This window comes from Lampris incognitus, chromosome 7, assembly GCF_029633865.1.
Source record: "Lampris incognitus isolate fLamInc1 chromosome 7, fLamInc1.hap2, whole genome shotgun sequence".
NCBI lineage: Eukaryota > Metazoa > Chordata > Actinopteri > Lampriformes > Lampridae > Lampris > Lampris incognitus.
Window position 1 is genome coordinate 14,695,787 of NC_079217.1, and position 26,324 is coordinate 14,722,110.

The following is a 26,324-nucleotide window of genomic DNA, read 5'->3' on the forward strand; positions in this document are numbered from 1 at the left end:
GTCCATGTGATCTTTAGCAAACTGCAGACAGGCAACAATGTTCTTTTTGGAGAGCAGTGGCTTTCTCCTTGCAACCCTGGCATGCACACCATTGTTGTTCAGTGTTCTCCTGATGATGGACTCATTAACATTAGCCAATGTTTTAGTTGCTTAGAAGTTACCCGGGGCTCCTTTGTGACCTGGCCGACTATTAGACGCCTTGCTGTTTGATTGATCTTTGATGGTCAACCACTCCTGGTGAGGGTAACAATGGTCTTGAATTTCCATTTGTACACAATCTGTCTGACTGTGGATTGGTGGAGTCCCAACTCTTTAGAGGTGGTTTTGTAACCTTTTCCAGCCTGATGAGCATCAACAATGCTTTTTCTGAGGTCCTCAGAAATCTCCTTTGTTCTTGCCATGATACACTTCCACAAACATGTGTTGTGAAGATCAGACTTTGATAGATCCCTGTTCTTTAAATGAAACAGGGTGCCCACTCACACCCGATTGTCATCCCATTGATTGAAAACACCTGACTCTAATTTTGCCTTCAAATTAACTGCTAATCCTAGACGTTCACATACTTTTGCCACTCACAGATATGTAGTATTGGATCATTTTCCTCAATAAATAAATGACCAAGTATAATATTTTTGTCTCATTTGTTTAATTGGGTTCTATTTATCTACTTTTAGGACTTGTGTGAAAATCTGATGATGTTTTAGGTCATATTTATGCAGAAATATAGAAAATTCTAAAGGGTTCACAAACTTTCAAGCACCACTGTAAATCATTGTGTACTTGAGATTATATTTTTCATTTGATTTGAAATATGGCATTTTAATATTTTTTTTTATTTATCTCTATCAACAACTTTAAAATGTCAAATGTAACTTCATGTTACATTTGACATTTTCAAACGATAACCGTCAAAACATTGTTGCAGCATAAGGCTTTTACTTGTAAATATTTATAAAAGAAATACAGTTGTTTTTCACATGTTTTAAGAGCATGAATGTTTTATTGCTGTTGGTTGGTTTGGTGGAAACCACTTCTGTTTTTCTGCAGCAATGTTTTCTTAGGAAGTAATATATTTTTAGTAACCTGTAAACCAGCATTTTATTTATGACACAATTTTTCTGTGAGATGAAAATTATCGAATTGATGGTTTGTCTCTGGCAGTCTACATCAACATGATCAAAGATATCCACTGCTCCCCACTGAATTGGATCTAATTTTGGCTTATGTGACATGTTTCAAAATGCACAGCCATGTTATTCATATTGAAGTCAATCAAAATTTCTTCATTGGCTGCTTCAGTATTTTCAATACATGTGATGGCTGACCCCTGTCTCCCATTCATTTGTTTGTGGTGGTTTAACATATGATGTTGCTGCCTGACTGATAACGCAACCAAATCTTGGGTTCCAGTTGTACAAGGGTTATAGCTGACACCCAAACCAAATGATATATCAAGAATAAAAAAAATTAAAAAAAAGAGGGAGAGAGAGATATGATCCTGTAAATGTACCCCCGTAGTGGAGCTAATTACCAAGTCCCAAAGGTCATCTTGGTCAGTTTTTGTGGTTGTGGTTGTGAGTAGAGGTGAGACCAGGCTGATTCAAACCCGTCTGTGCTCAGTAAACAAATTAACACAAAGATCCTCCTCCCAGTCTCCTTTTCAACCACAACAACTCTGGTCTACAGCTATAGAATGTGAGCTTTCAGGTTTTCCTGTCTGCGTATAATTCCTCTGCTCCATTTTGTGTGGTTTCATCTGTAGTTATTGCATTTGGCAGGGCTTATCTTGTCAGTCATGTTCTATGAGGTTGAACTGGTTCTCCCATAAACTTAACAGGTTCTCTTTAACACAAATTATCTGGTGAACCTGGAGCAGGACAAAGATATGGCCAGGTTTTGCGCTGTATGGCACAGCTTCATGGAGAATTATTAATCAGGGATTATGCAATTGCACAAAATATTAATGCTGCCAGGTCCCTTCTCTAGCCTTGAAATTCTTTTCACTATCCTTACTAGGGCAAGAGCAAGATGTACTTGGCAGTTGGGTGAAAACAAAGGGGTGGCTGTACGTTTGGAAGACAGATGATGAAAGCATAAAAACGTTAACTGCAAAGCTAGAGGAGGGAAAAATAATGAAAGTCATAGAAAGGCAGCATTTTAAAAAAAGGCTACTGCAGTGCGGAAGTGTGCATGTAGCAGCCTGTGTCTGGCATGTGTCATTGTGCATGTGTTTTGTTAAAGAGTCTCCCCCAGAGGAAAACGGCAGAGAAGGTTGTCTGCCTTTGTCAGCCTCTCAAAGCGGGGGAGGTCCTCCTAATAGTCACATACTGTAGGCTGACTGGACAACGCAGCAGCATGTTAAGACACATCTCACAATCGATTTATCCTAACACGCCTCACAAGTGGGCCCTCCGGTAAACCAAAGTTAACCCATTTATTCCATTCTTGTCTTTTTCCTGAAATGTTGACTGTTCACTGCAGTTTTCATAACAAGGAAACAGACACTTGAGTCTATTACTAGTCATTCCCTACATAATGGTTAATTAAATGTCAGTGTTTAGTCTGGTGGCATTCCTCAAATGCAGTGATGTGGTATTTATTAATGAGCAAATTGCATACCCCAGACTTCGGTTATTACTGGAAAGGCTGGCTAACTTGTAGGTTGTTTTGAACAGATAACATTGTAACAGTAGTAATTACACCAGTATTAAGAATAATCTGACATCCAGGGTGTTTCTTAGGTGACCTGAGGGATGCAGTATATTTGTCTGTATTTGGCTGTGCTGGTTTCCAGTGCAATTCATCAAGGCAAATTGAGCGTAAATGTGTTTTGGACCGAAAGTCATGACCGCATATTTTAGAGTAGTGATCTTGGGGGGTGGATGAAAGACTTTTGACGTACAATAGTAAATGTAGTCCAAACCTCGTTTTCTCTCTGTTTTATGGTCTGCTCAATCAGTAGTATTGAGAACAGAGTGGTGTGAGCTGCAGCTTTGGAGCAAAGCTAGTTTCCAATGGCTTTTGTTTGCTGCTGTAAATTATTAACGGTTCAAGTTCTGTTGGCTCTGGCTGTTGTCTGTTCTGGATTGTACAGTGATGTCCTCAAGAATATACACACAATCCTCCTGGTCGATCTCTCGACACAAATGAAAGCCAAATGATGTGCCCGTCACCTACATTGATGATGGGGAAAGGTAGCTTTATGCCACAGAGGAGGTATTGGTTTATCAGGCAAAAATTGTCAAGGTAGGACTGTGTTAGTTGTAAACAGTAGCCAGTGGAAGAGGGATTCATTTGTGAGGCTCTTCTCCTTGGTTGGTATGTTCTCTTCAACCTTATCTAAAAGATTGAAGTACAACACTTTTTTTTAACTTCCTCTTTGTTTTATCCCAGGAAACAAGTGACGTTGTTTGATATCCTAGTCCCTTTCAAACCCACAGCCATATTAAAAGAATAATCAACTGAAAGGAAAGAGGAAGGGACATCGATGGTGCACAGCAGTCAGTCAGACATTAATACACCATGGCTCCTTTAGAGCAAAACAGTGCTTATATAGAAAGATAAAGCAGCTCATGCAAATTAAATGTTAGAGAATAAGCAGTAATGTAGCGTGCATTAAAAGCAGAAGAAGACTCCCATACACAGTAACTCTACAAAGACAGCGAGAGTAAATGACTGAGCATTTGGCTTAAACATCAACTTTGGACATAAGCTTGACAATTCCTACCAGCTCCTTCCTCTAGGCTAACACACACACACACAGTAATTTGAATAATTAGTTTAGCTTTTATGTTTCATGTTTTTATAATATAAGATGGGATGCCCATCCATGTAGCATTGTGATTGGTTTTCAACATGATTGATGATTGGCAGTGGCCTGACCTGAGTAGTTGTTGGGAAGAACAGGAATGCCAGACATATCTCATGCTATAATCAATTTACAAGATTGTCCTGCAAGGCTATAAAAGCCTCGCTCTGCAGATTTTACCACACATAGTGGTGTTATCTCCTGACCTAACAAAGTAACCTGCTTAGTCCAAAGTTAGTTTTGAGTGAATGTTCTTTTTAAAGTGGCCTAAATGCTCTCTGGGTTGATCTGAATGTTATTAGTATCTTTGAAGCCAATTATAAATGCAGCGGTTGCTGCCCGGCTGACTGCGACTTGATTCCCTAAGGACGACAATATTATAACAGAAAACACTCACACCTCACCCCCACACTGCTCAAAGGATAAGAGCAAGGGTTTGAATCGTCGACTTTTCTGTGTTGGAAAATGTCACAGTTCCTCTGCCTTATTTTTTGTGCATGTTGGTAATTGGCATCAGCTACCAGACTGAAGTAGATCCGGTTAAGCTAGCTTTATCTTGGTCTTTTGAGCAGGCCCCCCATCAGCCCAATCTAAACTTGTAATGCCAACTCTCTTAATTGTGTGACTCCAAAGCAGCTAGAGCATGACAAGCCCCTTGTATGGCCAGGCTGTTGGTTTTCTTTTTTTGTGTGTAAATAGACTTTAATTGGTGGGGGTGGGGGGTCTGGAAGCTGGAAGCCGTGCCAAGGCCTACCGGTTATCTCACTGTTTTCTGTTTGTCGACCTGTGTTGTAATCTTTTGATTCTGTAGAGTTCGATGCGTTGGTGAAATGTTTTATTTCCCTATTTGTTTGGTATGTGTATGTTGCGTTTTGAATGTTTTTTTTTTCTTCTATAGAATGAAAGAAAAAAATTTGGTACCACATAAATTTGGTAGTGGTGTTGACAAAGGACATTCTAAAACACATCTTTTGCTTTTTTCTTCTCCTCATCCCCCCCCCCCCCCCCCAGTGAATAGACATAACCATTTGAAGGACTTCATGCTGGTGGTCTCCATAGTCATCGGTATGGGTGGCTGCTGGTTTGCCTACATCCAGAACCGCTACTCCAAGGACCACATGAAAAAGATGATGAAAGACCTGGAGGGCCTGCAAAGAGCTGAGCAGAGTCTACATGATCTACAACAAAAGTGGGTATTTTTCTCACTGCCCATAATGCAGAAAAATACCCTTTCCTTGGGGTCCATTTCTTCCTCTATTCTGCACATGCGTTGTTTGCGATGCATTTTTACATTTTAACATGATGCGGAATAAGCATATGTGTTGCATAGAGCAACATATATTTTAATCTTTACATTTGCACATTTTGGACATTGAAAACTCATTTATCTGTAGCTTTCATTTCAAACATTGGGACCACCTTGCTGAATCGGTAACGAATAACTGATGGCTATGCCCTTGCTGTTTGCGGTTTTTACTGCGTTATATAGAAATTAGGTGTACGTGCCTGCTTCCTCATGTTTAGAAAATATTTTCCCGATGTTCATGCACAAGAATGATATTTATTATTAATCTCGGGAATTTTACTCTGCAAATGGGAACCACTTATAAGAGAGACATGAAGTGAAAGACAGTTACTGGATCATAAGGGACTGCAGTAAACTGGTTTGTGACTGGCTCGCTAGTGTTTTTAAGTGACACCACCACTGACTGCATACTTAAGCTCTTGGAGCAAAAAGACAACATACTCACAAACATTAGCAAACTCTTGTGTAAAATGGGAATTGAAGCAGTTCAATTGTAACCCTTTCAGTGATTTGCCAATATTACAATATCCCAAGTAAATTGTTTTTCTCTTGTAGAGGAAAAGATTGTCACATTGTGGATGTATCCATTGTCTGTTCTGAGATACTGACACATTTGTGTAACAAGCGTATGGATGTCATCTTGGCTGAAATTAGAGTTAACTGCACACATATTCACAAAATCACTTAACATTGATGTATTATCATATCATGTATTATCTTAGTTGACAGTTTGATTTTTGTTTTAATGGTTAGTGAAGATAGTTTGACGAGATGTTGACTGCGGACTGCAAAAATGGAAAGTTTTGCTTAGGCCAAATACGCTAGCTATGTCATGGATTACTCACTAAAATCGTAAATGCTGACAAGTTCTGTGAGTACACCTTCTCATGTGGAAGAGTTGTAAGGTAAAGGCTGTTTTTAGACTCAACAGTCAGCTATTTCTGGTAATGCCAAACTTTGCAGTGTGGTCGTGTGACGTTCCTTCTTAGATGCTGAAGGACAATTACAAAAATTATAAACAGGCTGTTTCCATTATTCCTTTCATTATTCCTGCCAGGTGGATAGCCTGGAGGGGAATATGCGTTTGGACTTGTGTTTGTGGGTTTGTGTGTGTCTGTCCATGGCTAATCTCGCAAACTACTGGACCTATCAGCCCTTTTTTTTTTTTTTTTTTTTTTGCACAGTTATGAGTGTATGATGAGGAACGCCTTGAGGTTGCAGTCATTCAAAACCTTCAAAAAACGTTTGTTCTCACTATCACCACTCCCTCTCTTCACTCACTCTCTAGCTCGCTCGACCAACGCTGCTCTCTGTTGCTGCCTGATCTAAATCAACCGCGTGCCTGCACGACTCACTTCGACAGTTGACTCGGGTCGGGCAGTGACATAATTAAAAGTTATTAAAAGAATTTTGATAATCAACACAATGTGAAAGTTATAAAGGAACAACTTTATGTTGCAGTCAAAACGGGAAGTGTTGCATATTCCTGTCGCAGTCAGTCAAAGATGTGAGTCAGACATGCGTGTCTGTAAACGGTTTACCCAGCTTTATTATATTATGAAAATAAAGACAGGTTTGAGTTATACCAAAATGGTTGCATAGCAAACCTTTTCTTTCTGGACAGTGCAAGTTCGTATTAGACTTAGTCACATTCATGCGAGGGTCTGTCCAGGAGGCTGTGCATCCACAGACTGACCAGCAAAACATTTTTATTAGATAGATTTCTTTAGCTTGAGCGCTGCATATCAAAATTATTTTCCTTGTATTTCCCGTTTAATTGACTTGGGTGCTGTGCAAAAAAAAAAAATCTTATAATGGCAGGAAAAACACTGGTTTTTCTGTGCATGTATCTGTCTTCTGCTAATCTTGCATACTACTGGGCCTGTCAGCCTAATAATTTTTGTGCACAGTTACAACTGTATGATCAAGGACCTCGTGACTGTAGTGATTCAAAACCTTTGAAAAACCTGTTTTATACAGCAGTTGCATGCCAACTCTTCAGCTGGTTTTTCACAAGAGTTCGAGCATCGCAGAAGGAGAGCTATGCAAGCAGTGGCTCCATGTTTTCCCTTCTCCCGGTAGGTGGAAAAAGGGGTGGTTTATCGCCAAGTCCGGGCACCGGAGAGAAGGGGAGATACGCCTGGTGGTGATCTGCATTCTACTGAGTGCACTGTTCTAGTTATTTACTTTTTTGAATTATAGCCCGCTGTCTTTTCTAGAGCAGGTTGTGATCCATTGACACAAAAATTGTCATTGACCCAGTCAAACTCCTTTCCTCTTTATTAAAGTAATGAATCTCACAAAGCTGTGTGTGTGTGTGTGTGTGTGTGTGTGTGTGTGTGTGTGTGTGTTATTGTCAGCTTACATGCTGGCTTGCTCATTATTCAACCGTAGTGTTGCCATGAAAAAGTTTGTGGGTTTGTTTAAACGGTTTAAAGACCGGGGCAGAGGTATATTTTGTTGCGCAGGTGGGGGGGGGGGGGTCCAAAAGGTCCATTCACAGTTCCATGGAGCCAAAGCTAGGAGGGCCAAAATTGTATCACTTTGAATTAGGGCTGCACCATATATCGAAAATTTACCTCCATCGCGATATCAACACGTGCGATATATGTATGGCAAAAGACTGCTTGAGCTGCGATAAATTGTATATGCAGACTACCAGGAGTTTGTCTTGACTTTGGTGCCCCCTTCTGGAAAAAAAGGCAGTAGTGTCACTTGGCCGATCCCGCCTCAGTGACAACAAAATATAATGTAAAAAATAAAATTCTAACATTAGTTACTCACTCTGCAAAACTGGTAGGACATCAGTTTTAGATTGAGACTGTTGCGTAATCATTTATACTATAAACTCCTAGTAGCTGCTATATTTAAATAGGCCTAGATGTTCTGTTAGAGTGATGAAGAAACTGTATTGCCGTGCAATGAAGTTGGTGCTATTTGTTCATGGTCAATATAGCGGCTGTAGCTAGGTACATTTTTTTCCAATAAAACCATGTTGCTAGAATGGAAATAATGCATTTAATTTTTTTATTCAGTGTACATAGGCTATTCATTGTCTGGGGTATGTGTTAACAGCAAACCTAAAGTAGAAAGACATTAAAACTGTATACTTCAATATTTTTTTATTTGTCACGAGTCATATCGTCATTGCATTATTCAGCAGCGCTATTGCATATCGCATGTTTTCCTATTATCATGCAGCCTTACTTTGAATGACTGCCGTGTCATCCAATGTTGTAGCTCAGAGGCTCTGTACTGTTATCGCAAGTGAATACCCACACTTGTCGATGCCGGCCAGTAGTGACATCAGAAATTTGACAGTAAACCATTAGCCATTGCTTAGCAGTTTACATTGAATTAGTTAGCTTTTTTTATTTTTAATGCATGTCTTTGACATTGCCCTAGCCTGTTAATTTCCTCTTAGCCAACATGAAACTGCCTTCAGTGGATTTTTTTCCTCAAAGTGTTAAAATAAAATGGTTAGCCTCACTATTGTTAGTACCTTGTTTGGCTGGTTTTTATGGGAGGGTCCTCCACAGGTTGATGTCTACAATCCCATGACAGAACAGACTGCAGTATATTCCCCTATCAGTAATGGGTCAGTGAAGCTCTGCCATTCATGGTTTTATGGTGGTGTTGTAAAGTGGATTTAAATCTCATCCCAGGTGCATACAATTGCAAAGAAACAAATGGAAACTAGCTTAGGTGTCATCTGCCCATTGCAAAGCAAAAAGTGGCATTGTTAGTTTTACTCTCTTCAGAGATAGAATGTGTTTAAGTGCTGAGTTCACTGAGGGTATGTCCTTAATGGAGTTAGTGTTTTACATTGTTTGGATAAAATGTAATGTTAAAACTATCCACTGGCAGCAGCTGTTGAAATTAATTTTGCAGGGCATCTCGATGCTATTGGTTCTTAGTATTGGTCATTTTGATTTTCTTAATGACCTTCCTCTATATGCATTAACCTTTGCACAACCAAAGTAGTGCTATACAGTACTATAGAGTTGCTGTGGCTGAGATTGCAGAAGGCTAGCATCTTTCTCACAATACGTTTTTTGGGAGTTACTGTGTGTGTGTGTGTGTGTGTGTGTGTGTGTGTGTGTGTGTGTGTGTGTGTGTGTGTGTGTGTGTGTGTGTGTGTGTGTGTGTGTGTGTGTGTGTGTGTGTGTGTGTGTGTGTGTGTGTGTGTGTGTGAGCGGGAGGAATGTATGTCCTCTGTGTCTGTAGCCATGCCTTTCCTTCTGATCCTTGCTGCCAGCTGCTCTTTCCAGCCCTTCAACCAGATCCTGTGGCAGTATCAAGTGGCCTGGCCCAGCCATGCCCTCCCTATTGGGAGACAGTGGAAGTAGGCTATTGCTGGATATCCTTAGTGTTTTTTACAATGCAAGATGGTGTTAAGCATGACTGCGTAACATGTCGGCTGAAGCACTAACTCACCCACATGTAGACTGACTGGGTGTGGCAGGCAGACAGACAGACGGGGCAAGGACTGGCAAGTTGTTGACAGTGATATTGCTTGCTTGAGAGAAATTCATCAATAAGTTGTATTTCCACACAGAATGGAAGTTACTTGCCTTTGTAAAGTTGGTGTAATAGAAGCAAAAAAGAAACCTGTTTTGTCACATACAGTGAGGGACTGCCTCAGAATCAGGAAAGAACTGTTGTGTTTGAGTCTTGTGATTGCCGCGGGGCTGGGCATTGTAGCCTTTCAGAACTTTAGCAAGAGAATGGCAAAGGTCAGGGTGAAAAGCATTAGCTGCACTGTCCACCACCCACATTTTCCATACCCAGTCATCTGGATCACCTTTCATCGGGTCTCTGTGCTACTCTACCCCCTCTACTGTTTTTCAGTGTGACAGGAATAAGTATACTGCTTCCTAGTGACTGAAAGACGGCAATACTCCTATTTTTTTTCTTTTTGCTGCTTTTCAGTATCGATATGTAGACTCAGAAAGACACAAGATGTTGCCCGTTATTTAGAATATGTTACAAACTACATTTCATTAGATTTTTTTCCAAAGGCTTTTAAGTGTACCTAGATTTGAAAGTTGTATGCCAAATTTGGTGCTCAGTTAGTTCAAGAAGTCTTATTAGTTGTTATAACACTGTTAGAAAGGAGCCATTAAAATGGTGTTGACATATGTTTAAAAAAACTTGTTCCATGGTGATTAGCAATACCTTAATTTCTCTTATGTTGCCATGTAACATTAAACAAGCACACGCTTGTTTGCCTTCCCCATGAAAGGATTGGGTCATCCACAGATGTAGTGTAAGCCTACGTTTGCTTACTGTTTCTTAAGAAACTGCTTTTAATCTGGTTGAACTTCAAATTCTTGCTAAACTTTAGCTGTCTTTAGCAGTTAATGCTATTGAAGTCAAGTCAATTTTATTTGTATAGCCCAATATCGCAAATTACAAATTTGCCTATGCCAACCAAGACACTGAAAGACTAATACCATTTAAGATCATCTGAATTTGTATTTCACTAGTTCAGCTAGTTTTCCACATTTATGAGAACAATAACAGACCCAACTACATTTTTGATTTGACATAAAACACTTAAATTTTGAACATTATATCCAATATATATGGAATGTGTTAACCTTTTTAATTCCTCCGTAACACAAAGCAGAGTGACATTAACTTGGCAAATTTCCATCGAAGTTCCTATTGATTAAAAATCTTGTTTTCTAATGTATGCCGTTAAATTTCAATATAGCTTGGGTTTGCCTTTAAACAAAGATAAATGTAGTGTGGCATGTGTGACAAAGTCCTCTAAGTTTGCATTTATATATTTAAGAGACATTTCTTGGATCACTCAAGATACTCTAGAAGTGCATACTGACAGCTGTGTCGTTATGCCCGTATTCTTGGCCTTGTCTGCTATAATGTCAAGTCAGTTTTATTTGTATAACTCAATATCACAAATTACAAAATTGCTTCAGGTGGCTTTACAGCAATAAAGTAATGTCAGTTACTGTGAGCTCCCTGGCAGCTGAAACAGGCCCTTTGCCTTGATACATCAGCCATTGTTTCCGGATGGTTCTATGGTGGATGAAAGTTCCTCATTCCTCACTCATGTACGGTCCTCACACGATTACATGAGGGACATGCAGGACTGTAGAAAAAACAGCTACACTTCCCACCAGCGCATATACTTAACAATACGGATCTAACGATACACTCAACTCAGGATTTGATATGATTCACGATACTGGGTTCACAATAGGATTTTCTCACAAAAAAAATTTTTTTTTTTAACAAAATGAGATTGACAACAAATTTTGACTGAAAGATTCCTTTATTTCTCAGACAAAATCTACACTTTTTTTTTAAACTTTTCTTGGGTATAAACAATGCAAAACAATGCCAATTTTGTTTGTAAAAGTGAAACTGAAAATATTTTGACTTAAATACCAAAAAAAATAAATTGAATTTTAAATCAAACTCCAAATCAAATAATTAAATAAATAAATAATACAAATAAAGAAAATCATTTCAAATAAACTAAGGCTTGGCCTGTGTTCCTAGCTTGGAATTTACGTTTTGTTTTTTGTTTTTGTTTTGTTTTTTCAAGGAATATCAGCATATCTACATTTTTAGGCAGAAGCTGAGATCTCTGGACATTCACAATGTCCCACCTGATACAGCTACTGATGGGAGTGATGGCACAGGAAGTGACCTCAAAAGTAGAAAGCGCCCTCTGCTGTTTAAAAAAAAGTATCGCGATTCATTTTTCATCCAATTTCAATCGTCGCATATTTTTATCGGGAATTTACTGTCTTAGAAGGATTGTTACATTCCTACTGAACAAATTATAAATCTTTGCCTGTCTGTGGGGTCAAATGTAGCACTTGCGCTAAATGTAATGGTCATGTATACGCAGCACTTCTAGCTGGTGGGTTTAGTTTGGAGCTTTAATAGCATAGGGAGATAACTTAAGATGGATTGTGCTCTGGGTTTTACCCTAACGCACATCAGAAGCACATAATGAAACACTTGTGTCGACCTGTTAGTGTAAACATTTATCAAACAACCGTTTGTACTAAGGGCTTTGCAAACTTCTCTAATTTGTCTCTCTCTGGCCTTTTTACTGTGGCCTCAGGCTACAGATTGCCCAGGAGGAGCACCGCACAGTGGAGGTGGAGAAGGTGAACCTGGAGCAGAAGCTGAGAGATGAGATCAACTCTGCCAAGCAGGAGGCCCAGCGACTCAAAGAGCTGCGCGAGGGCACAGAAAATGAGCTGAGTCGGCAAAAGTATGCTGAGGAAGAACTCGAGCAGGTACCGTTTAGCAGAGTGGTAACACAGGTTAGACAGGGACTTGCTCACCTCCCATAGGTAAGCAGAAGAAAACATAAGGGCGAGGGGTTATGTTTTAAAAAAAGAAAAAGGCGAGGGCTAAGTGCAATACATATCTTGAAGAGTGTAAAACAATTAAACTGGAAGAATGTGTATCAAGTTCCTGGGAGGCAGTCGCAGAGTATGTTTAGGTTTTTCAGATTTAAATTGCCTATAGTGTAAATACAGCACACCCACTCATCTCTGTGTCCATTTGGGAGTTCAGAGGATGAGAAGCCAAGTGCAGCCCACACAAGTAAGCTAGGAGCACACACACGAAGCTCTCACTTATCATTTAAAGACATTCACATTAATCTAATGCAGTCGCCTGAGTCGTTCTTTGTTTGGTTGGACAGAGCTGGCTGTTATTTGTGCGTGTACGGTTAACGTGACAGGTAAATTAGGTCAACCTACATTTACATTTTCTCATGCGCCAGATGCTTTTATCCAAAGTGACTCATTACAATGAACAGCTTCCCACCCAGGATCATGCCAGTTGTGATCCCCACGATGCTCTGCTGAGCTGGAGGGCCAAGGTTCAAACTCAACCTCAACATTGGGGCGCTAGCGTGTTAGTCAGCTGTGTCACCGGAGAACGTTTACTATGAGCTCCCTGGCAGCTGAAAAAGGCCCTTTGCCTTGAACACATAAACCAGTGCAGGGATCAATTTTAAGAACATTTCTAGTTGTACACGAGGCAACCAAGAGCTAATTTTGAGGTCACACCACACAAAACTAAGCTAACCTCCATTCATTCTTTTATTTACTCTAGTAAACAGTGTTTTGAATAATTTTTGTGACGCTTAGGTATTTTGTAGGGAATCAAGCAACAAACTACTACTACTTTCGGCTGCTCCCGTTAGGGGTCGCCACAGCAGATCATCCGTTTCCATTTCTTCCTGTCTTCTGCGTCTTCCTCTGTCACACCAGCCACCTGCATGTCTTCCCTCACCACATCCATAAACCTCCTCTTTGGCCTTCCTCTTCTCCTCTTCCCTGGCAGCTCCATATTCAGCATCCTTCTCCCAATATACTCAGCATCTCTCCTCCACACATGTCCAAGCCATCTCAATCTTGCCTCTCTTGCTTTGTCTCCAAACCGTCCAACCTGAGCGGTCCCTCTAATATAATCGTTCCTAATCCTGTCCTTCTTCGTTACTCCCAGTGAAAATCTCAGCATCTTCAACTCTGCCACCTCCAGCTCCGCCTCCTGTCTTTTCGTCAGTGCCACTGTCTCCAAACCATATAACATAGCTGGTCTCACAACCTTCTTGTAAACTTTCCCTTTAACTCTTGCTGATACCCTTCTGTCGCAAATAACTCCTGACACACTTCTCCACCCACTCCAACCTGCCTGCACTCTCTTTTTCACCTCTCTACTGCACTCCCCGTTACTTTGGACAGTTGACCCCAAGTATTTAAACTCAAATGCCTTTGTCACCTCCACTCCTTGCATCCTGACCATTCCGCTGTCCTCTCTCTCATTCACGCATAGGTATTCCGTCTTGCTCCTACTGACTTTCATTCCTCTTCTCTCCAGTGCATACCTCCACCTCTCCAGGCTCTCCTCAACCTGCACCCTACTCTCGCTACAGATCACAATGTCATCCGCGAACATCATCGTCCATGGAGACTCCTGCCTGATCTTGTCCGTCAACCTGTCCATCACCATTGCAAACAAGAAAGGGCTCAGAACCGATCCTTGATGTAATCCCACCTCCACCTTGAACCCATCTGTCATTCCAACCGCACACCTCACCATTGTCACACTTCCCTCATACATATCCTGCACCACTCCTACATACTTCTCTGCCACTCCTGACTTCCTCATACAATACCACACCTCCTCTCTCGGCACTCTGTCATAAGCTTTCTCTAAATCTACAAAGACACAATGCAACTCTTTCTGGCCTTCTCTATACTTCTCAATCAACATTCTCAAAGCAAACATCGCATCTGTGGTGCTCTTTCGTGGCATGACACCATACTGCTGCTCGCTGATCGTCACCTCTCCTCTTAACCTAGCTTCTATTACTCTTTCCCAAATCTTCATGCTGTGGCTGATCAACTTTATACCTCTGTAGTTGTTACAGTTCTGCACATCGCCCTTGTTCTTGAAAATCGGTACCAGTATGCTTCTTCTCCACTCCTCAGGCATCCTCTCACTTTCCAGGATTGTGTTAAACAATCTAGTTAAAAACTCCACTGCCATCTCTCCTAAACATCTCCATGCCTCCACAGGTATGTCATCAGGACCAACTGCCTTTCCATTCTTCATCCTCTTCATAGCTGCCCTCACTTCCTCCTTGCTAATCCGCTGAACTTCCTGATTCACTATCCCTACATCATCCAACCTTCTCTCTCTCTCATTTTCTTCATTCATCAGCCCCTCAAAGTATTCCTTCCACCTTCTTAGCACACTCTCCTCGCTTGTCAGCACATTTCCATCTCTATCCTTGATTGCCCTAACTTGCTGCACATCCTTTGCAGCTTGGTCCCTCTGTCTAGCCAATCGGTACAAGTCCTTTTCTCCTTCCTTAGTGTCTAATCTGTCATACAACTCACCATATGCCTTTTCCTTTGCCTTTGCCACCTCTCTCTTTGCTTTACGCTGCATCTCCTTGTACTCCTGTCTACTTTCTTCATCTCTCTTACTATCCCACTTCTTCTTTGCCAACCTTTTCCTCTGTATAATTTGCTGTACTTCCTCATTCCACCACCAAGTCTCATTGTCTTCCTTCCTCTGTCCTGATGACACACCAAGTACCTTCCTAGCTGTCTCCCTCACTATTTCTGCAGTGGTTGTCCAGCCATCTGGCAACTCTTCACTACCACCCAGTGCCTGTCTTAACTCCTGCCCGAACTCCACACAACAGTCTTCCTTCTTCAACTTCCACCATTTGATCTTCGGCTGTGTCTTCACTCGCTTCCTCTTCTTGGTCTCCAAAGTCATCCTACAGACCACCATCCGATGCTGCCTAGCTACGTTCTCCCCTGTCACCACCTTGCAGTCTCCAATCCCTTTTAGATGGCGCCTTCTACATAAGACATAGTCCACCTGTGTGCACTTTCCTCCACTCTTGTACGTCACCCTGTGTTCCTCCCTCTTCTTGAAATATGTATTCACCACAGCCATTTCCATCCTTTTCGCAAAATCGACCACCATCTGTCCTTCCACATTTCTCTTCTTGACTCCATACCTTCCCATCACCTCCTCATCACCTCTGTTCCCTTCACTAACATGTCCATTGAAGTCAGCTCCAATCACCACTCTCTCCTCCTTGGGTATCCTCTCCACCATGTCGTCCAACTCACTCCAGAATTCTTCTTTTTCATCCATCTCACACCCAACTTGCGGGGCATATGTGCTGATAACATTCAGCAATAAACCTTCAATTTCCAGCTTCATACTCATCACTCTGTCTGACACTCTGTTCACCTCCAGCACGCTCTTGACATACTCTTCCTTCAGAATTACCCCTACCCCATTTCTCATCCCATTCACACCATGGTAGAAGAGTTTGAACCCACCTCCGATACTCCTGGCCTTACTCCCCTTCCACCTGGTCTCTTGCACACACAGTATGCCTACCTTTCTTCTTTCCATCATGTCAGCCAGCTCTCTCCCTTTACCAGTCATAGTGCCAACATTCAAAGTTCCAACTCTCACCTCCACATGCCTACCCTTCCTTCTCTCTAGCTGCCTCTGGACATGCTTTCCCCCTCTCCTTCTCCTTCGCCCAACAGTAGCATAGTTTCCACCGACACCCTGCTGGTTAACAGTACCGGTGGCGGTCGTTGGTAACCCGGGCCTCGACCGATCCGGTATGTAAGTCTTATTTATGATCCGCATATTTGATTTGGCAAAGATTTTATGCCGGATGCCCTTACTGACGCAACCCTCCCCATTTGTCCGGGCTTGGGACCGGCACTAAGGATGCACTGGCTTGTGCATCCTCAGTGGCTGGGTTGGAATCAAGCAACAAAGTAAAGGTCAATACATGATATGAAAAGTTTACAACCACAAGCACTCGTTGAATGTCTCTAGTCAGATGATCTGTTGAGCGACTGGGACACAAGGCTTGGTGTTTTCAGAAACTTTGAGTTCAATAACGCAGCACAGATCACAAAGCTGCTTTCACAAGAGGAGGTCATATGTGATTCTATATGTTTTGTAAGCAAGGTCGAGTGTTTTACTGAGAACAGTTGTATGATTTGGCCTATAAGTTTAGATAGTTATCAGAGAATCGGCTGAATTTGTTTGATCAGTTCACAATTTGTTTATTTAACAGGTAATGAAAGCTTGGGACGTGACATGAAATACAGGCAAAAGAAAAAACCCTGAAGTTAAAATGACACTCAGCGATCTATAACAATCTATCAGAAACCTACCGCTGAAAGCTGAGCCAACGCCGTAAAATCTACTGTTTTTTTTTTTAAGACACTCAGCTAATGTGTTTTGTCTTACAAATAAAAAGTTAACAAACATTCGTTTTTTAATAACTCGCAGATCTGATGCTGAATATAAGTTTGCTCATCCTACTATGTGCCAAAAGCTTGTTTTTAGTTGTCCCAAGGAGACCCTATAGTCCATCTTGGTGCCCCATGGTAATTCTAGTTGTCAGAGAGGACCGGATGACTGTAAAAGTCGAACGCTGCATTGTTTACATTCGATGCAGTGTGGATGGGGGTTCCTGTTTCCATCTCACTAAATCCCCCGTACCAGAGAAATCAAATCTTTGCATGGCTTGGCAATGACATGTAGCACGTAAGCTAAATGTGGTGGTCATTAATAGGCAGAACTTTAACTGTTAGCTTAGATACTTTTAATAGCATGGAGGGATCTCCCTCCTTTAGGACCCATTGAGTCCCTCACTCTTCCAAGGGCATGCCAATGGTTTGTTGGATCAGAAGAGAAGTTTAAATATAATTTGTAAGCGAATGGATGTGTAACACTATTTGCCACATGCCTCAGTCCTCTGTCAAAATGATGTTCAGTGTAGGTCCAGCTCATGCCTGCAACGTGGGGTCCCGCTTTATTAGTCTTTTCCCGAACAAGTGAGTAATTATAATGTCTGTACTTACTTACACACTTTGGCTGTCACAAGGTTTAAAGCTACAGCTTTATCCCTCCGGATAAACATCCACAGAGAAAGACAGAACTATCATCCTTCTTGTTAAAAGGGAGTGTGGATAAGTGGAGTGTGAGCAGGCGAACATTTTGATTCATTAATTTTTTTTAACCTTTTACATGAAAAAGATAAATGGAATGAGAAGGCTGTTTTCTTGAGACTGCTGTTGTTAGTCAGCATTGCAGTAAGCTTTTATTATCTTTTGAGCAATCCTCATACTGTTTTTCTGGGTTGAGTATTATGATATTATATTATTATATTTTAGATAATGCCTCCTCTCTTACACGGATAATACCTTTGTGCCAATCTGAACTAAAAAAGCACCGCTTAAAATTGTCACAACAGAATCAAATATCTACTGCATCATCTGAAATGGTCTTCTGCTACTCTGGATATTGTTCCCCATAATCCCTCAAACATGTTGAGGATGCTCTATAGGCTCTATTCTAACATGTTGCACTATGAGTATTTCTTATGGCTGCTTGCATTCTTATTTCAATATGATGAGTGTTCTGCACCGGAGGCACGTTGGTGCAGTGGTTAGCACGGTCGCCTTACAGCAAGAAGGTCCTGGGTTCAAGCCCCGGGATAGTCCATCCTTGGGGGTTGTCCCAGGTCATCCTCTGTGTGGAGTTTGCATGTTCTCTCCGTGTCTGCGTGGGTTTCCTCCGGGGGCTCCGGTTTCCTCCCACAGTCCAAAGACATGTAGGTCAGGCGAATCGGCCATACTAAATTGCCCCTAGGTATGAATGTGTGTGTGTGTGTGTGTGTGTGTGTGTGTGTGTGTGTGTGTGTGTGTGTGTGTGTGTGTGTGTGTGTGTGTGTGTGTGTGTGTGTGTGTGTGTGTGTGTGTGTGTGTGTGTGTGCCAGCCTTGTGATGGCCTGGCGGTCTGTCCAGGGTGTCTCCCCGCCTGCCCCCCAATGACTGCTGGGATAGGCTCCAGCATCCCCGCGACCCTGAGAGTAGGATAAGCGGTTCAGATAATGGATGGAGTGTTCTGCACCCTTTGAAAAGTTCTTCATAACCTATACTTTAATTAATATGGCCCTTATTTTCCAGGTTATGTTTTAAATATGGCACCACCCCACCCACCCACCCCTGTCTTCCCAGATTAAGGGATTAAGATTCAAGATATTTTTCCAGTTTTTATTTCTCAACATTTATAGCACAAAAACTTCCCTTAATGAGGTCAAGGGACAAATCCACTTTGTGTCTAATGCAAGTGAATGACATGTCATTATTAGACTTGTCCTCAGCCTGCAGCTTTGTGCTGTGGAGTATGGTACATTCATTCGCTGCCGTAAAACCCCCTCAACAAATTAGTGTCATTATCTTCCCCAGTTTGTCATCTACCTTTTCATGTTTCGCTGAAGGTGCGCATGGCTCTGAAGAAGGCAGAGAAGGAGTTGGAGTCAAGGAGCAGCTGGTCGCCCCCTGAATCACTCCAGAAGTGGCTTCAGCTCACCCATGAGGTGGAGGTGCAGTACTACAACATCAAGAAGCAAAATGCTGAGAGGCAACTGCTCGTGGCCAAAGAAGGGGTATGTCCGAAAAACTGAAAGGCGATAACAACTCACTCATTATCCATAATTTATTCCCACGACTCTCACCTACTTTGTTACTGTTCTTGAATATATATATATATATAAAAAAAAAAAACAACTTTCAAAGCCAGTAAAAACCATCGGTAATCTTTTAATGACTCAACTTGGTTGTAACCTCAAGAGGTCATATCGTGAATTATTTTCTCTAAATAGTCTTGTATGTAATTTCTGGAAAATACTTTGGAATATTTTTTTTGAGAGCGAGAGAGCAATTCATGCTAATAATTATTGATCCCACTGTCTCCGGCCATGGGGTTCAGTTCTAACAAAATGTTGGAGTGAATAAAAACATTTTGGGAGACAGAAGAGCATAATCAGTCATTTGTTTCACAGGCTGAGAAGATAAAGAAGAAACGAAACACCCTCTTTGGGACTTTCCATGTGGCACACAGCTCCTCCCTGGATGATGTGGACCATAAAATCCTGGCAGCAAAGTAAATCTTGAATTTGTCGATGTGGAAAAAAAATCAGTGTAATGGTTTTGAAATGAGTTATACAAACTAGGTTTTGCATGTCTGTGAATGTCCTCATTCATCCAGGTCATGGTTATCCAAAGGAGTTGAATCAAGTGCAACTGGACTTGGTATATATCCGTGAAGACGTTTCGCCTCTCATCTAAGAGGCTTCCTTAGTTCGTGCCTTTCTGACTAGACCAAGCTAGTCTGACTGGCTGGTGATGAGTCTCACTTGATTCAACTCCTTTGGATAGGATTTGCATTTAAAAAATTTTTTTAAATTAAAAAAAAAAGAATATAAATGTTTAGTCTATAGTTAAACGTGGTCTTTGCATTATCTTAGTTTTTCAACAACATTACTTCATTACTTTTGCTAGAACCACTATTGCAAGCCCATTTTTTACAACATTTTAAAAGTTCACTCAACATTGACTTTACAGCTGGATAGAATCAAAGCCCTATGTCATTTAGTATGAAGAAACTGCGACATTATATTGTGTGTGTGTATGTGTGTGTGTGTATATATATATATATATACACACACACATACATACATACATAAGGGATGGGACGATACTGGATCGAATTCCAAATCGTTCGATATGGTCTTCATGGATCGAGACGCTCTCATTTGGCGAGATCATGTGTTATTAACACTAGAACAACTGGGATTTGGCTCCTCCCTAAAATGACCATGGGCAGTCAAAATGACTGCCGGTTTTTAAACTATTCAATTCGATTCAATTCAATGTATTGTCATTAAAAAAATTTGCAGGCACATGTTAAAAATGAAATGAGGGCTGTGGCTTCACCAAACAGTGCAAGACAGACACAGACAAACACAGTATAAGATATACATGCATGAAGACCAAAAGCTAAAAATAAATTATAAAAAGAGCAAGAGTACAAAATATTTAAACATATGTACAGACATTCAGTGGGTGGCCAGGTTCAGATGGGCAACCTTGTGGAAAGAAGCTGTTTTTGAGCCTGATAGTGCGGGCTCTGAGACTCCGTAGTGCCTCCCAGAGCGCAGGGGGAGAACAGGCCATGGTTGGGGTGGTTGGGATCTCTGCTGATGCTGAGACCCCTTTGAAGGCAGCGTTTGTGATAAATGTCTTTTATGACTGGGAGCTGGGTACCGGTGATATGCTGGGCTGTCTTGACGACCCACTCCAGAGCTTTCTGGTCTACTGAGGTGCAGTTGCCGTACCACACTGAGATACAGCTGGTCAGGATGCTCTCTATGGTGCAGTGGTAGAAGTTTGTGAGAATTTTAGGGAATAGACGGGTGCTCCTCAGCCTCCCCAGGAAATGCAGGCATTGTTGGGCCTTTTTCACAGGGGCCTGGGTGTTTAATGTCCGGGAAAGTTCCTCGCTGATGTGGACTCCATGTTCTGTCAAGATAAATACCCAATTGAGATAATAATGCATTGCATATGTTAGTATGTCTATTTGGAAACGACTGACACTAAAATTAACATTTTAACAACTTTAATACTGCAGCGAATTCAGGGGGTAGCCGGGAATCTGCTGCACCCGGGATGCGAACCCAGGCACCACGGGCGACTACGTTAGCCAGTCCACTAGAGTGTCCAGCCCGTTAGCCAACAGGCTAGCGAGGGCTACACATCCGTGATCGTTACAATACTATTTTTCAAATTTCCCATTTGCCCAATTTCCCCTCGGGGATGAATAAAGTATTCTGATTCTGATTTCAAACAATTAAAATTGCGGCTGTACCCAGACATGTTGGAAATAATACCTGAAAAACAAAACGGAAATCACATATTGCTAATCTAACAAATGTAACGAGGCTTACAAAACGTGAAATGTAAAAAAGAAAAAGAACTGAACGTTGTGAAGGAAATGGTGCGAACAACACATCATAAAAATGACATGACATATGATGATGCACAAATTATGCGCGGTCATTTTGACCGCTCATGGTCGTTTGAGGTAGATCTTATACTTTTTTTGTGCGATTAATCTAAAACTCATTTTAATGCAAATATATGCAATTTTAGGAGCATTAAGGGAGCGGCAGGTCTGTATCCCCCCCACACACACACACAAAGTAAATTAAACTCTGAAAATCCAAAACGGTCAAAATGACCGCCTTGGTTGTTCTAGTAGTTTAAAGTTTTAAAGTAAAGCAGTTGTGTTACACAACAAGAAAAGATGGTACAAAATGTTGTTAGAACTTTTGCACTTGCATTACGTTTGGATACGTGCCTTGATAATACCAAAACGTTGGGCCTAATTCTTAAAATAAATGTAAAATGGAGAACTGCAATGGTGTTTTGTCTCTTGCTTACCAAGGCATCCACTGTGTCGTATTGAATCGAATTCGTGAGCCCTGACTCATGAGACGTATCGAACTTTGAGATTTGTGAATCGTCCCACTCCTAATAAATATTTATATATTTTTTTTTCCTTAACTTCCTGTCTTTCTGTTGTTCCTCTTTTGTCTGCGCAGACAAGCCCTGGGTGAGGTGACAGCAGCCCTAAGGGAGAGGCTGCATCGCTGGCAGCAGATAGAGATCCTCACAGGTTTCACCATCGTCCACAATCCCGGGCTGCCTTCACTGGCCTCAGCCTTGAACCTTGACCCAGGCTTTATGGGCGGCAGAGCAACACCTCAGCACTTCATCATGTCTGACGACCTTGACGATATGGACGAGGACATCTTGCCGCCCGTAGCTGTGCAATGTAAGAGTTCGTCTGAATGTGTCGGCCAAACTGTGGGGCTTAGCAAACGAACCCATAAACACACCAAGGGCCTGCTGGGGAAAACCAAAAACCAGCCCGCCTGACTATGACAATTAGAAGCTATTCTGAACTGATTTTGTCACCGTGGCCTCCATGCTGATGGAAAACATTGAAGGGTCACATGTCTGTGATTGAATGAGTTTGTCTTAATGTGTTTCATATCAGAACTGTAATTAAACATTTTTTTGTCCTTTTTTTTTTTTTTTTTTTTTGCACATCTCCGGTTGAATGTCTTTTGTAAAGCACACTTCCATTATGAAAAAGTGGTGCTTGGCTCTCATTCAAGAATGGAGATGGAACAATCCTGAGCACAATATGTCCAATGTTTTGGAAATTGAACCATAAAGAAATATATTCCTCTTAATGAGACCCACGTTTTTGTGCTTGGTGCATTTGTGGTGTGTTTGTCTCTAAATATGGAATATGGTGTTGGTCAAATTACTGCAACTACTGAATATGGATTATGTATGTATTATCTGGCGCTCCATAACCTCTTCACTGAGGGGTACATATTGAGATTTAAATCCTCATTTGGGATAAAGTATTGTAATACACGCTTTTAACACATACAATCAACCCTGAATGTTGTTTCTCATCATGACGTCTCTGACAAAGAATATTACATATCTTGTGCTTAACAGGAAAAATCAATGTAAGATTGTTTGTCATGCGATGAAGCCTTTATCCTCAACATTTGGGTTGTTGTTATGGCAGAATTTGGTACAGGCAGATGGGTTGACTAACTGCAGAGGGAGGTTCTTCTCCTGAACCCCTTTGCATCTGCAGTAGAGAGTAAGTCTTTTAATCCACATTAATTCCACTACCTATTTCACCCCCCTCTCTCCCATCACCACCTTTCCGGCCTCTGGCTCCCGCTGTTGTGTAATTGGCCCGACTAAAGATGCCACGCGGCGATTGGAACGCCGAGCCAGTGACCTGTGGTCCGTGAGTTCAGACTGCCAGCTGCAGCGGAAATATTCCGGTTGGCTATTTATTCATGCCCCAGTTCCACCCTGAGTCCGACATCTCTGTGTCCCACCTTGAGTCAAAGCCACACACGGCAGCTTGTAATGTCTTTAGTCGGACGGGGGCCCTCTAGATGGACACGGCTAAAAAGGACACGATAACTCCATGCTGTGTTCATCCAAAAAGAAACCCTGTCCTTGTCTTCAACCCAACGCTTGCTAGATTGACCCCGTCTTCTTAATCTAGCAAACACACAGCACACTTCTCCTTTGTTCCATTAGTGGTCTGTCACTTATTTTTTTTGTCCTTATGCTCGGAGACGGTACCTTTTATTCCTGGGACACTGCTATTATTTGATACAAAATCAGAAGAGCACTTTCATTCTCTCTCCCTGTAGTTACACGAATTATACAAGCAATATTTTGCCTGCACTCTGTAGTTCCCGTTGTTTGACTTCCCAGTGCCATCCATATACTTCTTTCCTCTGTTTGATATATGATTTTGCCTTTTTTCGTTATAATAATGCGAAATTTTGAAAGCTCAATTGTTGGGATTTAAACTTACAGAAATAACTTGTATGACAACAGCAAAACAATGTCTTTGGCTCCTAAAACTGATCCAAGAGGTTGAAAGCAGTTTAACAAGAAGCTGATCAGCTTCACATAAATTTATTCCAACATCTGAGTCTTTTAACAACCTGATTTTTTTTCACCCTGTTTACTTCCCCTTATCTTTTTCCATCAGTTGATTATGCATTAGCAGCGAGCAAGTGTTGACGATGCTGTTGTTCTTGTGCCCACAGCTCCCAGTATGATGTCCCTGCGCCAACGCCACATTGACCCTCACCTGGCCATGGGCTCCCAGAGGTTGGTAGAGAGTTTCCCATTGGCAGGGCTGCAGAGAGAGGGCACCCCATACCCATCCCGGTCTAAACCTACTTTGGGACAGTCGCACAGCCAGTCTGTTGGACAGTTTGAGGCTCTACCTCTACCTTCTCTTTCCTCGGCTGTCTCTCACCCCTCTGTCATCTGCACCTCCAGCCCAAATCCTCACCCCATGTCCTCCCTCTCTTCCTCTTCATCCTGCTTGCCCTGCTCTTTGGGCAGCGCTGCGGCCGCTCATTCCTTCCATGTTTATCACTCCTGTTTTCAGCCCATGGACACCATCCCTGACTTGCCCTCAGCAGATGTCACCAAAACGCGCAGCGGCAGCCTCGGGTACCCCTCTGTATTCAATTCTCCACACGCACCGCATGTGTAAGGCTGCCCCCCCCCCCATCCCCACAATAAAAATAAAAATCTAGTTCATTGAAAGCCTCACAGGGTCAGTTGAAAAGATTCTACCACAAGAATCAGAAAGGCGTCTGAAAAGTCCATCAGATTTTACTTTTACAGCCAAAACTAGTAGTAATAGTAGTAGTAGAGTGAAGAAGTCAGTGTTGAAAGTATTTGGAGTGTTTACTGAAGCCAGGCAGATGTTTGATCAATTTGTCAGGGTTGCATAACAGAGTCTTCCTTCACCGTCTGAACCAAATGTTCCCTGTGCCAGATTTAACCTCTTTCTGACCGAACTGAAAGTGCCCATAGCCTTATCTTTTCTCCTGAACAAAAGCATCCTTTACATTGGGCTTTTTTTAATTTTAATTATACATAATAGGTAGCCCTGACACTAATCTTTTCACTGTAGATTCAAAAATTAAAGATCATGTATTTCTACAAATAAAAAAGCAAACATGTAAAGCATTATCAGCAATGTAGGCTGGTTAAAAAAGATACTAAAAAGCAACACAAAATACAATGAAATCCTTAGAGAAGAAATACAAACAACTCCAACTAGCTCAATCTATTGGCCAATATGTAATAACAAAAACTAGCAGCCCCTCAGGGTACCTGACAGGGAGAGACTTAATAGGACACTTCAAGTAGTGTTCTGTTAGCTTACTTTACTTATTTTAAATAAGAGAAACAAACTATAGGTAGTCCCTAAAGAAGAGAAAGCATTTCATTTTAAAACGTGTATCATAAGTACTTGGTTTCAGTTACTGTTGTCATCAGTCTATCCATCACCTCTCTCCATGTTGATGTATTTTTGAGTTTTTATCCCCGCCAGGCAGCTAGCCTGGAGGAGATTGTGTTTAGTCGTGTGGGCGTGTGGCTGTCCACGCCGTGGCTAATCTCGTAAACTACTGACGCTATCAGCCTAAAGTGTTTGTGCACAGTTATGACTGTATGATGAACCTCTCGTGGTTGTCGTGATTCAAAACTTTCGAAAAAACATTTGTTCTTGCTATTGCTGCTCCCTCTCTTCATTCACTCTCTAGCTCGCTTGACCAACGCTGCTCTCTGTCGCTGCCCGATCTAGGTCAACCATGCGCATGCGCAACTCACATCTCCGGTTGACTTGGAGCAGGCAGCGACATGATCAGATGTTATTAAAGGAATTTCTGTAATCCAAAAAATGCAAAAGTTATAAAGCAACAACTTTCTCTAGGTTGCAGTCAAAACAGGAAGTGTTGCATATTTTTGTCACTGCCTGATCTGAGTCAACTGTAGATGTGCGAGCGTAAACAGTTTACCAAGCTTTATTACATTAAGAAAATAAAGACAGGGTTAGACCAAAATGGTCGCATAGCAAACCTTTTCTTTTTCAGCTCGAGCGCTGCATATTAAAAACTTTTTCCCCCGTATTTCATGATCAGTCGGCTTGGGTGCTGTGAAAAAGTCTGATAATGGGAGGGAGAACACTGGCTTTTCTGTCCGTGTGTGCGCTGTTATCTTGTATACTTCTGGGCTTGTCAGCCTAATAATTCTTGTGCACAGTTAGGGCTGTATGATCAAGGAACTCTCGTGGTCACAGTTATTCAAAACCTTTGGAAAAACCTGTTTTATACCACAAGTGAGTGCTAACTCCTCAGTTGGCTTTTCACCTAAGTCCGAG

At 41.6% G+C, this 26,324-nt stretch overlaps 1 protein-coding gene across 1 annotated transcript in view; it reads left to right on the forward strand.

Moving 5' to 3' along the window:
• LOC130115553 (stromal interaction molecule 1-like) overlaps positions 1-26,324 on the forward strand; it is a 60,754-nt gene that overhangs the window by 29,486 nt on the left and 4,944 nt on the right. The window contains exons 7-12 of the mRNA XM_056283254.1: positions 4,823-5,000; positions 12,223-12,400; positions 18,964-19,131; positions 19,528-19,628; positions 22,129-22,361; positions 24,190-24,253. Coding sequence (XP_056139229.1) covers positions 4,823-5,000; positions 12,223-12,400; positions 18,964-19,131; positions 19,528-19,628; positions 22,129-22,361; positions 24,190-24,253 — 922 coding nt within the window. The remainder of the gene's footprint in view (positions 1-4,822; positions 5,001-12,222; positions 12,401-18,963; positions 19,132-19,527; positions 19,629-22,128; positions 22,362-24,189; positions 24,254-26,324) is intronic.